The 16,336-nt window shown below is 42.0% G+C and overlaps 1 protein-coding gene across 1 annotated transcript in view; it reads right to left on the bottom strand.

The window, feature by feature from the left end:
• Positions 1 to 16,336, bottom strand: part of SYNE2 (spectrin repeat containing nuclear envelope protein 2) — a 259,839-nt gene that overhangs the window by 156,440 nt on the left and 87,063 nt on the right. Inside the window, exons 33-44 of the mRNA XM_080930654.1 lie at positions 13,710 to 13,868; positions 12,320 to 12,481; positions 11,063 to 11,164; positions 9,620 to 9,820; positions 8,637 to 8,808; positions 7,629 to 7,741; positions 6,614 to 6,816; positions 6,022 to 6,141; positions 5,640 to 5,931; positions 4,434 to 4,585; positions 2,321 to 2,630; positions 735 to 899 (exon numbers count right to left, since the gene is read on the bottom strand). Of these exons, the coding sequence (XP_080786780.1) occupies positions 735 to 899; positions 2,321 to 2,630; positions 4,434 to 4,585; positions 5,640 to 5,931; positions 6,022 to 6,141; positions 6,614 to 6,816; positions 7,629 to 7,741; positions 8,637 to 8,808; positions 9,620 to 9,820; positions 11,063 to 11,164; positions 12,320 to 12,481; positions 13,710 to 13,868 (2,151 nt within the window). The remainder of the gene's footprint in view (positions 1 to 734; positions 900 to 2,320; positions 2,631 to 4,433; positions 4,586 to 5,639; positions 5,932 to 6,021; positions 6,142 to 6,613; positions 6,817 to 7,628; positions 7,742 to 8,636; positions 8,809 to 9,619; positions 9,821 to 11,062; positions 11,165 to 12,319; positions 12,482 to 13,709; positions 13,869 to 16,336) is intronic.

The raw sequence follows: 16,336 nt of genomic DNA, 5'->3' as shown, positions 1-16,336 counted from the left end.
CTCAGATATCTGCTTGCCTCTGCCTCCCAAGTTCTAGAATTAAAGGCATGCACCACCACTGCCTGGCTAGATTCAGGCTTTTCAAAACTCAAACACTGAATGAATACCTGAACCGTGAAAAGTATCAAAAACGATAAAAGAATCGTTTGGAATGCTCATATCCATCTAATTCTAGTATTTAAAATTAAAAGCCAATTTTACACAGGGCACTGCGTACGCCTGCCTGCTGCAGGGACTGCAAAAGTGGTGAGAAACCAAAGGTGGTTTGCAGGGTGGATAAGGCCGATGATCCCCACTAGAGGGTGCAGCTGCTGCAGGGAAAGAGGGAGGAAACACAGGCTCTACCAGGAGGAAACCGGAAATCGATGAAATTCCTATTCACCCAAGCTGGAGAGTGCAACCTGGCACACTTCCCCAAGGTTATACTGTGCTGCCTTCATTCCCTGGCTTCTCAGAATCCCCTGGTATCATGCTGTTCATGAGATGAAGATAATGAGGAGCGACAGGTTAGTCACAGGCAGAACTGTCTCTTCTCAGGGCCCACGGAATTCCTGCTCCGCCAATGGACTTGACCATTAGAAAACCATGCTTCCACCCCCTCCAAACTGCTGAGACCTTTCTAAATAGCACCTAAATTTCTTTGCTCAAAGTTACTGAAAAGTCAAAGTTGTTAAGAATATTGATTTCTTTTCTCCTTAAAAAAATGTATATTATGTTTGGACATTGCTCCATACCTGTAATTTCTGCATTCTCTCGTTAATCATTATCTGGTTCTTAGTTCCATCACAGAGACTGAAATATTCCTTGGAGATATCTTCCAGGGTGGTGCTTAGGTCTGTGAGGCAAGCCTGGTATGAACTGTGCTCTTGAACATGGTCCTCTAATTTTTGCACAGAATCCTAAAAATAAAACCATTGACCATAAAGAAAATATTTAAGTTTTTTTTCACTCAGAGAGTAATTACATAATTCACACCAACTTACTTTATTAGATTTCCTATCCAAACAATATGGCCATAACTGACCCAGAGTTGTTAGTGTTTAAAATATGTCACTGCAGAGCCTCCATCTCATGATAAAATTTACTTACTAAAACATTTTCTCTTTGCATGCTTCCTTGCCTTAATTTCCTTCCTAAAGGCAATTTGTCAAAAGAACTGTAAAAAGAAAATGACTACAAATTATATTACCAAAATCACAAACATTAATAAGGTTTTGTTTGTTGCTTTAAAATGAAGAGTTTGCATCTCAAAACAAGACTATAAGAGAGCAACCTAACTCCAAGATCCTCTCCTAAGAATAAAAAGCAAACTTGTGTTAGGAAGAAGTAATCCTAACTCAAAAGCAAACCATCTCCAGGTTATCTCTCTGGGCTAGGGAAGGAAGAGGACCACACCTTATTAGACACCAGCAGAAGTAACCTATAGAAGATCCACCCCAGTAAGCATCCAAACCTGTGCCCACCTCCCAGTATCTGGATACTCTGAATTTCTTGATCAGGTAAACCTTATACTGAAACTGGCTTTCAATGTTTAGGGAATTAAAATTAGCTTTACTGAAAGATTGGACTCTGTTATGACAAGGGGACAATTTATCTCAACTCGTTCTATTGCAGATTGTGTGGAAAGACCTGAGGGAGGAACATGACAATTTACACAAATTATTGCTCTGGATGGGTGAGTGGGTGGATAAATGATATGACTAAGCATATTAGTGGTGGGTGGGTGGATGAGTGGATGCATCTGTTGAGAGATAAATTTGACAAGTGGGTGAGTGGACGAATAGATGGATGGAGAGGGAGGTAGGCGAGTAGATGAATAAATAGGTCCATAGGGAGATGAGTTGATGGAAGGATGGATGGATGGATGGATGGATGGATGGATGGACGGACGGACGGATGGATGGATGGGTAGATGGATGGACGGATGGATGGACGGACGGACGGACGGACGGATGGATGGACGGACGGATGGATGGGTGCATGGATGGATGGATAGATGGACAGATGGATGGGTGAATAATGCCCACATATCTATCTTCATAGAGATTCCTAAGAAACTTTAACTATCTGACTACTGAAGAGGGGAATTTCAACAATAGGAAATAGTACCATAATCCATACACAATGACCTTCTTTCTTAAAAGTGATGGGGGAGAGTTGGCATTTTCATGTACAACTGACACCCACTGAAAGCCTTGGGTTCAGCAAAAAAGCAACATCTAAGCACTAGCTCTGCTGAAGAACCTCGTGTCTTGGCTGTCACAGGCACAGTCAAGGCACAGTCCCCATGGCAAGGGTTTCATCTGCTCCTCCGTCTCACCTGGAGCTGCTGGAGAAGGCTCTCATGCAGGTGCTTCACTTCCAGCCACGGCTCCTCACTGAAGCTGGGATTTTTCGTGCACTCCAAGAGGTAATTGCCCTGAGATTTTAGCTCCTCTAGCAAGGATGTCAAATCTTGGGCTTTCTGGAGGAATTTCTTATAAATTTTTAACTGGGCTTGCTTCTCTGGCAAGCCAGGCTGTAGAGCAAAGCCTGCTTCTTGCTGCTTCTTCAGTTCTGTGAGCATCAGCCTCAGGTCCTCCTTACTCTGCAAATACTTCTCTCCTTCTAGTACCAGCTTTTCTTGATGGCTGAATGTTGCAAAAAGAGTTTGAAAAAGTAACGGCATTAAGCAAAATGAAGGAGAACTTGGTATTCTGCATTCAACATACGTTATTCATAAGTGGCATTAAAGTAATCCGAATGCATATTATTTCCAAGGACCGCAGTTAACACTCTAACCCTTTAAACAGCACTAAGCTTCCTCAGCCCAGAAATTGAGTATTACTTAGGGATAAATTTTGTTACACAATTAATATTTGTTACAAAATTATGTTTGGCTTTAAACTAGTCCTAGCAATGTTTATCAATTCCTATAGCATCCTATTTTATACTTATATAAAACTAAAACAAGTGGCTGGAGAGAGGGAAGGCAGGTCAAGGGCCTGCTTGGCAGGCACAAAGGTCTGAATTCAATCCTTAGAACCCAATGTTAAGAAAAGAAAAAGGAAATTAAAGTATGGTAGTACAAATTTATAACCACTGTGTTAGAGGGGAGAAAAGAGGGGGATGCCTAGAGCTGACTGGCCAGCCAGCCTAGCCTACTTGACAATTCCAGGCCAGTGAGAAAGGCTGACTCAAAAAACAAGGTAGACATGCCCAAGACCACCATCTGAAGTTGACCTCTGACCTGCACACATAAACAAACATGCACACACAAAGTGTTCAACTTGGATTCAGTTCCAAATAAGAAATGTTCTGTTTAAGATATGATAGTCATCAAAGGCTCAGGAACCATTACAGGAATAGGAACAGAATGATTATAAGAGCCAGTGGTCAAGCCAGGCCAAATGAAACAGCTTCTTCTAGACATGACAAACTCCTGCACCCTGGAGCTCCTGGCGGTGGCGGCAGCAACAGCGGTGGCAGCAGTGGTTGCCAGCACAAGATTAAGTCAGGTCATAGTCTAGCACAAAAGGGGAGGAGCTCATGAACCCCTCCTCCAAATGAAGAGCTGTTGACAGCTAATAATGGTTGTTAGAAAGGGAGAGTCAGTTTTCTTGCAGGGGGTAGATCCTGGTAGGTGTACTTCCCTCCAGTGGATAATCTCATACCCACCAGCATGTGGGTGGCCAAGAATTCTGGAGGTCTCTTTTTTAAAAAAGAAGGGGGGAAAAGGCACAAAATTGAGAAAGAATAGGCAAGGGAAGGGTGGATTTGGGAGGAGGTGGGGAGGAATAGGAGGTCAATGTAATGAAAATGCAATACACAAGATTCTCCATAATAAAAATTTGATATAGTGCTTTTAAAGCTATGATATGAAGAAGAATCTTCACACGAGAAACTAGTTATATGGCTCAAAGGGTAAAGGGGCTTGCAGCCAAGCTTGATGACTCAAGTTCAATCCTAGGATCCACATGGTGGAAAGAGCAATCTGGATAGAAGGAATCCTGTAAGCTCCACATGTGCGTTGTGGCACACACATACTGGCATTTACATACACACACACACACACACACACACACACACACACGCACACACCCCATTTTGCAACAGAAAAGAGAATCTTCACCAGAAATATGTTTATAGGATTCATCCTATATTTATCAATGTTTACACATAAGAATTTCTTAGACTAAGATTTAAAAGGATTCATTACTCTGCAGTCTTCCCATGTGGAGGTTATCAAGGGAAGGCATGAGCACAGGGACAAGCAGGGAGGAAAGAGGTCAAGGCATCAATCAGCCTTAACAGTGCCACAGAGTCTCCTAAGCCGAACTACTCCACTGTGGCCGCCCCTCACAGACTTCTTGCCAGAAGATATCTTGTCCAAACCCAGATGGCAGGAAAAACACTTATGGTTTTTCTGGGCAAGGAAACCAGCCAGCATTTACCTTAGGTATGTGTTAGCTAGATGAAGCGTGCTGTCCCACTGGTTGCTGAGGTCCGTAAGGGTCTCCTGAGCCAGAGGGGTCTCACAGTGTTCTGCTTGTCTCCTGACCATCTGGATTTTAGCATCTCCTTCAGGCTTCAGGGCAATGATTTCCTGGAATTAAGAAGGTTCTATAACTTCATCTGAATTACTCCCAGATATCAGATATGAAATCTTTTTTGTCAGGCTTCTACCATGATGCCAACTATAGTCTATTTAGTGATAACCCTTTCATTTTATATATATGCCAAAGTTAAAGACACCTCCCTCCTTCACAGTGTACACAGTTGATGCTTAATAAAGAAGTGTTGGTTTGAACTAACTGTATTCCTACTCTCCCCTGATTTTCAAAAGCCCTGACAAGTCCCCCTTCCTGGCCACTTCCCATGGGGAGCCAGAGGTAACGAACTGAACACATATGTTTACATATCTAAGAGACTCGTGTCCTTCCTGTGAGCTCTTTTCTCCAGGGCTAGTTCCCAGCTCTCTGCCCCTCCTTTGCTTTGTTACAACTGAGTACTTGTCTTGGAAGTAACCACTCAGGCCTCACCCTGGCGAAACCGAGTCTGGAGATGTACGGCAGTGATTCTGAATGCTCATCCTTAGCCACCCTGTGGCTCACTACTCACTGCTTTCTGCCATGATGCCCCGCCAATGTGATTCCAGTACACACCTGCATGCTATCCCTGTCATACCTACAGACTCCTCTCTTGGATGAAGTCAAAGCTCTAGAGAATCCCCAGCCTCACCCCATAACTCTCTGTGCAGCCAGTGATGCTTTATCAGCAGAGTTTCCTACTCCCAAGAGTCCTCTCTACTCCCACCCTTCTTGTTCAGTCTTCAGCTCTCTGGACATAGATAACTTTGTCTCCTCTCAGACTCCTGCCTGCTGTGCTCTAAGTAGGACCTTTATTTCCATCTGGTACACGGGAGGATGAAGACCTGGCCTCTTGGGAGAGAAGAATGTACTTTTCCTTTTTCATATGCATTAAATTAATTTTAGACCCATCACCACCCTTCTTTTTTGTAAGCTCAGCGATCTGAATTTCTTCAACCACCCGGCCCTGGTCTTATTTTCTATTAGAAAGAAATCTTTGTAGTTCTCCTCTGAAGCTTTTCAGAATGAGAGTTCACTCTGACCTCTCAAATTTGGTTTCCACGGTTATACCTTTATTTTTTGGATTCTTTCTTCGAGTGGCATTTTGCCTTCTGAGGAATTCAAAGCCATGAGGGACTCTTTAATCTCCTTTATCCAGTGAATTACATCATGTGCAAGATCATTAAAGCTCTGATCTTCGGCAGCTGGTAAGTTATCCTCTTCCTCAATTTCATGTAAGTGTCTCAATAAAGCCTGGTATCTATCAATCAGATGTGTTGATTCTTTGATTGTCTCTTCTCCCTCGGTGAGCCCATGCTCCTTCAGAGAGTCACTCAGCTGGGCCACAGTCTCGAACTGCTCCCTGTAATTTCCAAATACCATTGACAGTTTATTGGAGCCCAGCAGAGAAAGCACACTCTGAAACAATTCATTTCAGTGAGGACTACCATACCTCTTCCTAGCTAACACTTGGGAAAACAGATCCGTTCTCTCTCCAGATGCTTCCATTTCTTTCCAATTCTCCTCTTGATTAGTCAACCACTTACTTAGGCTTCTACAATCTTCATCCAATCTACAAGGCCAATTCCCAGATCAGAATACAATATAAGAAAATATGACTAGGCAGAAACCAGAGGGTAATAGGGCAACTAGATCTTTACTGCTTATTTAAAACAAACAAACACCTTAACTTGATACACACCCAAACCTAGATAATTATCGCCTATATTCATGAAGGCAAAGAAGCAAACAAATGCAGGAAATTGACCTTAAATATACCGCATGATACTGTTTATTTTATTTAGCTTTTACATCGAGCCCGCTGTTATAAAGGAAGGACATGGAAGGATATGCATCAAGTATTGCAAATAACACACAATTTTCAGAAAGGACTTGAGCAACCACAGGGGTCCCTTGAACCAGTTCCCAAGAGGCAGCAAGAAACTAACTGTATGTATTTCAGCTGGAAATTAGAAAGCACTGGCTGTCCTGGCATCTGTAGCACACCCAGTAGTGAACTTGGAAGCACTAGCACAGTATCCCACCTCAGTAGCTGCTGAAGGGCAGTATTCAGCTCCCCTGCTCGGGCCTGGCATATGGATTCCATGTTTTCTAGCTCCACTTCTTGACTCCTGAGCCAGCTGTCGAGCTCTTTCACGTGAGCTTTGGGTAAGAGCATCTTCACATGCTGTAGAACCGTCCCCACCTGCTGGATTTTACTACTGCCTCCTCCAACAGTCAGGAAATCCTGAAGAAATACAAAAAGTCAGCTACAGTGAAGTCAAAATGCATCTGCCATGCCCTTGGGGTAGGACATCATGGCTGACTCCAATGACAGATCATTTCCAATAGTTCTAGAATGGAGGTGTGTCTGTGTGTGTGTATGTGTGTGTGTGTGTGTGTATTTGCACCTGACTTTCTGAGGCCTGTGTCAAGCAATCATACCGAAATACTACAACGCTCGCATGGGAACAAGATGGGGAAAGCTAACATCTCCTTTCTGGGTAATGCGTCAGTTCTTATAAAAAACATTCTCCTTCTGGCAATCCAGATGTGATCTGAACAGATTATTCTTTATCTACCTTTTCCCAGATGCCCCCCATCCCAGTGTTCATGTTTCAAGGTCTAGGCATCAATTTCCGAGGCCCACGAAATGAGCAAATGTAAAAGTGCTGATGCAATGCTATGTTCTGAAACCCGGTGCTGGTGGCCAGTTAAGGGGGCGGGGGGGGGCGCATGTTTTCTGCGCAAACTCCTTTCACAGGACATCAGCAGAGGAATTGGGTCCCCGTCAAGCAATGAATTAGAAGACAGGACAGCAATAGTCACATGGGAAAACACTGTATAAAAAGGCCTTGAGTATCCAAGAACATTGCTATCTCTGAGGCTAGGGGAGGGGGAAGTGCCTAGAGCCATCTAAACAAGGTCAGAAGCCCCAGCTACTGCGGCCAGAGGTGGGAGACTCCGGTAAACACAGGGACTCAGGGTCAGCCCAGACAACATAGAAAGATTTCTCATAAACATTTTAGTCTTGATAAGTTTTTGGCATCTGTGTCTTACAGAAAGTTTTTGCAGCTTTTGTTCCATGCTCGGTTTTGTTTCCGGTGGTTCAAAACACTCCTTAAGATTTGCTTTGATGTTGCTGAACCAGTCGTTAAAGTTCTTACACTGCTCTGTAGAAGAAAGAAAAAAACCTTCCATGTATTCTTCCATGTATAATTCATATACTTGACTAGAGAATGGGAACTTGCTTCCCACAGCAGTGGCCAAAACCACGACACATTCTCAAAGCCAGTGCTGAGGACCAGTGGAGCACAGAGAGCAATCTGGTCTACTTTTTGCACAAACACCTTTCTAAGCACACAGGACATCTGTCTTAGTCAGGGTTTCTATTCCTGCACAAAACATCATGACCAAGAAGCAAGTTGTGGAGGAAAGGGTTTATTCAGCTTACACTTCCACATTGCTGTTCATCACCAAAGGAAGTCAGGACTGGAACTCAAGCAGGTCAGGAAGCAGGAGCTGATGCAGAGGCCATGGAGGGATGTCACTTACTGGCTTGCTTCCCCTGCCTTGCTCAGCTTGTATTCTTATAGAACCCAGGTCTACCAGCCCAGGGATGGAACCACCCACAATGGGCTGGGCCCTCCCCCCTTGATCACTAGTTGAGAAAATGCCTTACAGATGGATCTCAATGGAGGCATTTCCTCAACTAAGGCTCCTTTCTCTGTGGTAACTCCAGCTTGTGTCAAGTTGACACACAAAACCAACCAGTACAACATCCAAAGACATCAGCAGAGGCAGAGTGCTCACAGACACACACAGAGTGACCACATGGTCCCAGTGATCACAAAACAGAGACTTAAGCCCTGAATAAAATCGATATTAATTATACCAGGCATTAACAGTGCTTCCCCCAAAGAATTTATCCAAATGTTATTCCTTTAAAAACGGTCTGTGCAAGCTTTCTGGAAGTTGAGTTTAGATCAGCCTTTGGGCCCACAGTGTTATTTCCATGTTCATATTTCAGGATTGCCAGAAACAAAGTTAGAGACACTTCATGCTCACCGTTCAAGAGCGTGACAAAGTGATCCTGCAGAGCGCTCTTTTTGGTATTAAATAAATTGCTGACACTTGCGTACTGTCTTTTCAGTTCGGAGAGCTCTGGAGTGAGGCACCCTATTTGGTTTTCCAGGACCGTCATACTGTGCTTCTGCTGGAAGATCTGCTGCTGGATTTCCTGCATACAGAATAAACCAGTCACTGCATCCTCAAACCGGCTCACTTCCACCAAAGCTCATGAGCTCCTAATTACACACGTCTGTGTATACATGTATGTACTGGTTCATACATACATGTGTGTAGAAGAAGTGTGTGTAGAAGCCACAGGTCAACCTCAAATGTCTTCTTCCTTGATTATTCTCCACATTGTTATTGTTGTTGTGGTTGTTATTATTATTGTTGTTGTTATTATTAATGTATTTTTATTGAGATCACTGTACTTGTAGCTCATTGATTGGTTGGTTAGCTGGCCAGTAATTCCTTTGTCTTAGCACCCCCTGTACTAAGGTTACAATGTTTGGCTTTAAAAAAAAAAAAACATGGACGCTAGGGATCCAAACCCAGGTCCTCCCACTTACATGGCAAGGACACTGACAACTGAGCCATCTCCCCCGTGCAGAGGTTTTCATTATTTTTATACGCCCAATCAACTTTCAGTTGAGTAAGTCTGCTTTCTACTTCATATCCAACTTATAGTACGATAGCATTTACTTTTTCACACTTATTTATTTGATGTGTGTGTTGGTGCCATTGTGGGCATGTGGACACATGTGAAATGTCATGTGGGTTCAAGGGACTTGCTGAGCTATCTCACTGGCCCATAATACCCACCCTCAGCTCTCCCTCCCCAACCCGCCCCTGCTGCCATTTTCACTAACTGCACAAGGCCAAGATAAACAAAAGTGTTAAGAGAGGTCTCAGTGTTAGGAAGGAGCGCTTGCCTAACTAAGTCTAATCACTAGCACCCCCATATATATTTTGGGTGGTACCTCAAGCTTCGTGAAGATCTCCAGGCTATCGGAGGGAGACAAGGCATTCAGGAGAGACTCTGTCATCCCCATCTGGGTCTTGGCCTGGGCCAGATCCTCTCTCAGCTCAGCTGTGTTTCCACTGGGCACATAGCTGTCGAATTCTCCTGGAACATGTGTTTTTACATCTTTCATCTTGCTCAGGACGGAGGACTCCATGACCTGAAATCAGCAAACACAGGACACGACACACACAGTGAGGAGCCTGTTTCGGCATACCTCAGGCAATGGTTACAGAACAGATCGGCAGTGTGTCTCAGAGTGAGAAAGATTCTTATCACATCGTTCTATATGGCTGCCTTGAAAGAAGCAAGCACACTACTATACTAAGGCTGGGTGTAGTAGTGTGCTCACCTTTGACCCCTGCATTTGGGAGAGTTAGGCAGACCTCCAAAGCTAGCCTGGTCTCTGTGTATGCCCCAGGTCAGCGAGGCATACACAGAGAAACCCTGTCTCAAAACCAAACCAAGCCAAACAAAAACCAACCAACAAGCAAGCAAGCAAACAAATAAACAACAACAACAAAAAACAAAAAGAAACAAGAACTATATGAAAAAAAAAAAAAAAACAACCAGAAATCAGCCTTTTTTAAGAGAGTAATTGGGATCCTTCTTCCCAAATAAATTGTATCCAACATGCAAACTGAAATGTTATGGAGCTCATGAGAGAAAACCTATTTCCAAACACATAAATGCAGTTAAAATGTATAGAGAACATTAACAGCTTTGTTTTGTTTAGAGACAGTTTCTCACTAGTCTCCAACTCATGATCCTCCTGCCTCAGCCTCCCCAGTGTGGGGATTCCAGGTGTGCCCCACTTCACTGGCTGGCACGGATGACTTTTTTGAGTGTTCAGCAGGTGTGAGCACTTCACATGCAGACTGAAGAAGGCTAAGTAACTTGCCCAGGATCATAAAACCAATAGGCCGTAGAGATACGGGCCACCCAAGAGGCCTGCCCAGGAGCTCGTGTGTCAGTACTACACCCCTTCAGCCAAGTGAAAGTGAGATAAATCTCCTCACACAACAGGAAAAAAAATCATCCTTGAGGCAATTTCAATGACCCTACTCAAGACAGGTTCTCCTCCCTACACACACACACACACACACACACACACACACACACACACACACAGCAATGTTAGTCACTCCATGTGTTATCATTTCTCCTCCACATGGCAGGCATGTAAGAAAGTACAGGAAGAAAGGGAATTCAAATGCATATTATTATGCTGAATGTGGTCCACATGACTGCCTATGCAGATTCTTAAATTTTTAATAGAGCACAAATAAGTAATCATTCTAATTTTACTTTTTATTTAAATTTAGAATGTGTAGATTACGGATGCCATTATCGAAGGGATAGAAAATCTCTCAAATTGAGACCTGAATTCAAATGACCATACCTGCAGTTCAAGTGGTTTCTCATTACTCTGAAGCAACAACTGTATGTCAGCCACTCTTCTAGAAAATTCTGCAGTTTGCTCCTCATGGACTTTTAACTCTTCCTAAAATAGAAGGTTTTAAAGAAAAATATCTTTATTTCAATCCTACTTTGGGGAGCTTATGATTACCCTTGTCATTGTAAAGAAACTTGAAGGTGCCCTTGAATTTCTCCTAATCCTTTGTCTTTATAATGGTCTGAAGAATAACAAACCCAAATGCCTTAGGAGTAAGGCAAATGACAGCCAAGGGAAGAGTTTCCTATCAAGACAATAGGTTGGAGTAAGGCTTGTGCCAAGAGGCTGCTTACATGGCTGATTTTCAAGGCCAGTACCTAGGCTGTGCATATACAAATTCTGAATGAGCATGTGAACCCTTGGAATCTGGCTCACAGGCTGGTTGTTTATAGCTCTTGATTTCACATTTTCAAATAACCTATATTTTAAGACACATCTAAAAACCCTTAGAGATGACAATCTTATACCCATTCCAACTGTTCAGTAAACTGGAAACCAACCTTACATTTTAAAAACTATTCCCAACATGTAGAAAAATACATGAATTAAAATTTAAATAAAAAGTAAGAAGTTGAGAGATGAGATTCAAAGCTTTAGATAAATACATACCTATATTATTATTATTGTTGTTGTTGTTGTTATTATTATTATTATTATTATTATGGATTATAGCGAATCACATTTAACTGCCAGTATTTAGATATTTTCCAATCTAGAAAGGCCTTGTGCAAATTAATGACATTAAACAAATAAGCCGCTAGAAAGAATTCCCAACTGTGGCGTTAACTCTAAACTCAGAGCCTCAGGCATATCAGAGAGGCACTGTACCTCTGAACTACACTCAGGCACAACAGAAACAATTCTTCCTGTATCAAAAAAGGTAACTCAGTGTCTTTCCAAGGCCAAATTGAGAGCATCGTTTTTAAAAAAAAATCTGCTTTCTTCATATTGGAACCTTTCCTCACCCAAAGTCATTGTGTCTACAGAGCCCTTGGTAGTCTGTGAACCCCAATCCAACAGTACATGCAAATATTTGCCTGGATTGTACAGAGCAATCAATGGAGTTGAGAACCCTCTCAGGGGAAAGAGAAAGAAATACATAGTTTCAGTGTGATTATTCTACTCTGATGAAAAAAAAAGCAAAGGCAACATTAAAGTGATAACAGCATGTAGAAGGCAGCTGTCTTCTCCCGGCTGAGTTACCTTCAGCCTTTCTCTCTCCTCCTCAGTCAGCTCCTGGGATTCTGCTTTCCCAAGGATCTTTTCAGTCCACTCGTCAATGTTGTTCTTTATGTTGAAAAGTTTGTCCCACAAGGCCAGTGCTCGGCCAAGATTTTCACCGTATTCTTCTGTCTTCTCATTTATCTACAGATGATTGTAAATAGAAATTAATGGACACCCGTGTGGAGAACGTTGTTTCATTCACTTGTTTTGAAATCATTTTTTTCTTTTTTTTATTGGATATTCTTTGCATTTACATTTCAAATGCTATCCCTGTTCTTCCCACACTCCCATCTCCCCTCCCCCTCCCCTTGCCTACATGAAGGTGCTCCTTCTCCCAACCCCCCTCTCCCACCTCAGCTAATTGTCTGATTCATCAACAAAAAAATTACTTTTGCATATTACGTTTGTATATTTTGTATATTGACCTATCTCTTTAAAAAAAATCTCAGCAGATTTGCTATAGCGTGTATGTAATTCAAAGCAACTCTGGGAGATCACTGGAAGATCAAGGCCAGGTTATCCTACATAAGGCCCTGTCCCAAGAAGGACACAGTGGTGCATGGCTCTAATCCAGGCACTGAAGAAAATGAGGCAGGAGTCTCAGTACAAGTCCGGGGCCATCCTGGGCTTCCTAGTAAGTTAAAACCTAGCCTGTGCTACATAGCAAGGCCCTGTCTCAATTAATTGATTAATTAATTAAATTATCTGATTAAACAAAAAATACAGATAACTTAGCTTGTAACTCATAAGAATATCAAATTAAACTACAAATGCACCAAGTGTACAGTTAAATATTAAAATCCTCCATGAAAGTTCATGTAGACTAATTTATTTTCAATATATTGACTACAATTTTTAAAGTTTTGCTTTTTTTGGAGACAAAGACTCACTGTGAAGCCTTGGCTGACTTGAAACTCTATGTAGACCAGGCTAGCATTGAATTCATAGAGTCAATATGCCTTGTGACACCCAAGTACTTGTAGTAACAGTGCAAACCCTTGCATGGTTATTTTTATTTTTTTGAGACAGGCTGTCATCAAGCTCAGACTAGCCTTCAACTTATTATCTTTTTATTGCTACTTCCCAAGTGCTGAGCTTACAGGTTTACACAATCATGCTTGATGCGCACACACACACATACACACACAATATTAAAGACTAAAGTCCTATTTGTTAGTAATGTCTAACTCTGAGATGGTATTAATTCCTAAGTTATTATGTTACAATTTTTACAAAAAAGTAAAAAAAAAATATTTATATAAAAAAATAACAACTTAAATTTTCAGTATGATGAGGATCCTAAGGACATTCTCCCTAAATATCAATTTGTTATGAAACATAATTTTTAGTTAGTTAATTGATCACATACATCAAGCCATCTATCCACAATAGCATTAGCCTCTTTTTCAAAAGGGGGGTCTTCAAAGGTTTTCATTTTATTCAGATGATATTGTAGGTTTTTACAAATCTGATTTATCTTGTCTACAACTTCTAAATGGTTGCTAAATTCTTCTTTGACAGTTTCAATCTGTAAAAAGGAAAAAAAAAAAAAACAAAAGATATATATTCAAAACATATATACAGAGAGAGGCAACTGGAAGAACAATTCTATTTCTTTATTATTCAACCTCTCCCCCCCCAAAAAAAATGATCACAAGGGCCAGCAGAATGGATTAGTTGGGTAAAGGTCATTGCTGCTAAGCCTCACAGCCTTGGGTTTAATTCCCAGGACCCCATGGAAAAGACAGTGACTGCCCTTCTGCACGTTATCCTACACTCTGTGACATCTGTGCGATCTCACTCTAAGTAAACAAATGGAAAATAAACAAAACAGATCATAACACCACTGCAACTGTTCGGCTTTCCCAACAGGCGATTGTTAGAATCCTATTATTTTAGTCATAATCTTTGCTCAATTTTCCTCCTTCTCTGCACTAGAAAACATGTATCTATTTTTAAAATTCTTGTTTTGGAGCTTCGGAGGAGGTACTGGAGTCAAACCCAAAGCCTCATGCATACAAGGCAAATGTACCTTTATGTCACACTGGGTTACTTTTGGACAGTCTGGTTAAAGACTTGAGGTTGGGCTTGAACTTATGATTGTCCTGGTGATTTTATCACTGGAGAAACTGAGAAAGGGGTGTGAAGGGGCACTCTTTAGGACATGTAGTTACGTGTGGATAAAGAATTATCTTAATATAAGAAGCTTAAATAATGAAATTAGAACCTATTGAAATTTTAGCATTTGGGAGCCTGAGGTAAGAGGATTGCCGAGTTCAAGTCTGAGCCTTAGCCAGGAGGACGTGGCCATCCTTGTGAGACTGCTGAGTGACAAAGGGAGATCTTATCTCTAAACCCCAAGCAAGGGAGTTGAAAAGACAACTCAAGTCAATAGAAGTGCTCATCACATAGCCAGGAGGAACTGAGTCTGAATCCCAAGATCCCATAATCTCAACACTACAGAGGCAGAGACACATCCCTTGCTGGCCAGCTACCCTCCAACAACCAAGGATCTAGGGTTTAAGTGCATGGGAAATTAGGGCAGACTCCTTCTAGGTCTCAAGACCAGTAAACCTCAGAGCAGCCTCTCCTGGATGGAACTGGGAAAACAGACTGTCTGTAAAGCCAGCTAATGGTCTGCCTTATAATCTCGGTGGCCTCCTTCAATTAGGTTTGATACGAAATCAGTCACATAGTCACTATCATACAACTAATGGCCCTCAGCGAGGTTGCTTTAGAATAGTCAGTCAGCTCTGTGAAACAGTGTAAGAAAATGGGTCTCAGACAAGACCCATGACTGTCAGTCCTGACGTCACTGAAGCACGGGGACTTAGTTCTAAGGCTAAGTTGCTCATAAGAATCTGGTTGATTAGAGACAGAGAAATGGCTCTGGGCTGGAGAGATGGCTCAGTGGTTAAAAGCACTGACTGCTCTTCCAGAGGTCCTGAGTTCAATTCCCAGCAACCATATGGTGGCTCACAACCATCTGTAACGATGCCCTCTTCTGGTGTGTCTAAAGACATCTACAATGCACTCCCATACATTAAGAAAATAATAATAATAATAATAATAATAATAATAATAATAATAATAATAATAATAATAATAAACAAAAGAATAATTGAGAAATGGCTCCATGGTCAAGAGTACAGACCACTCCTGCAGAGGACCTGGATTCAGTTCCCAGCATCTACAGGATGGCTCTCAACCATCCAGTTCCAGGGATCCAATGCCTTCTGACCTCTGTGGCCACCAGGCATGCATGTGGTACACACATATTCATGCAGACAGAGCACCCATACACATGAAATAAACACATCTTTACATTTCTAAAATAAACAAAACGTTTAAAATCTAATACTTCTATTGAGCTGATCTCAAGAAATAGGAAGTTTAGGGTGTTGGAGAGACAGCTCAACTGTCAGAACTTTGATTCAAGTCTCAGCACCCACATGGGGGCTCACAACTGCTTGTAACTCTAGGTCCAAGGGACCTCTCCTAGCCCTTACAGCTGTGGTTCTCAGCCTTCTGAATACTGTAAGTATATATACCTCTATACAGCTCCTCATGTTGTAACAAACCCCAACTATAAAAGAATTTTTGTTGCTACTTCCTAACTGTAATTTTGTTACTGCTATGAATTTTTGTAATGTGAATATCTGTGCTTTCTGATGGTCTTAGGTGAGTCCTGATAAAAGGGTGCTCAATCTGGCCCCAGCCTCTCCCCCATAGGGGGTTGCAACTCACAGGCCAAGACCCACTGTTTTACAGGCACTAGGTATACAAGTGGTAAACACCCATGCACACAAAATTAACTAATTCATTAAAAGTCTATTTAAAAGGAAATAGAAAGTTTAATAAAACTACTCCCTCATAATCAAATGCATCACGTCATACATGCTCGTGATGGATTGACAGCCCCGCAGCTTAAAGCTCATGAGCCAGTGGGAAAGGGATCATTCTGACGTAGAGTAAATAGTGCGGTGTATTCCTGCC

The sequence above is a fragment of the Micromys minutus genome, assembly GCF_963924665.1.
Source record: "Micromys minutus genome assembly, chromosome: 1".
Classification (NCBI taxonomy): domain Eukaryota; kingdom Metazoa; phylum Chordata; class Mammalia; order Rodentia; family Muridae; genus Micromys; species Micromys minutus.
Note: the sequence above shows the minus strand (reverse complement) of the source record. Positions and strands in the feature narration are given on the sequence as shown.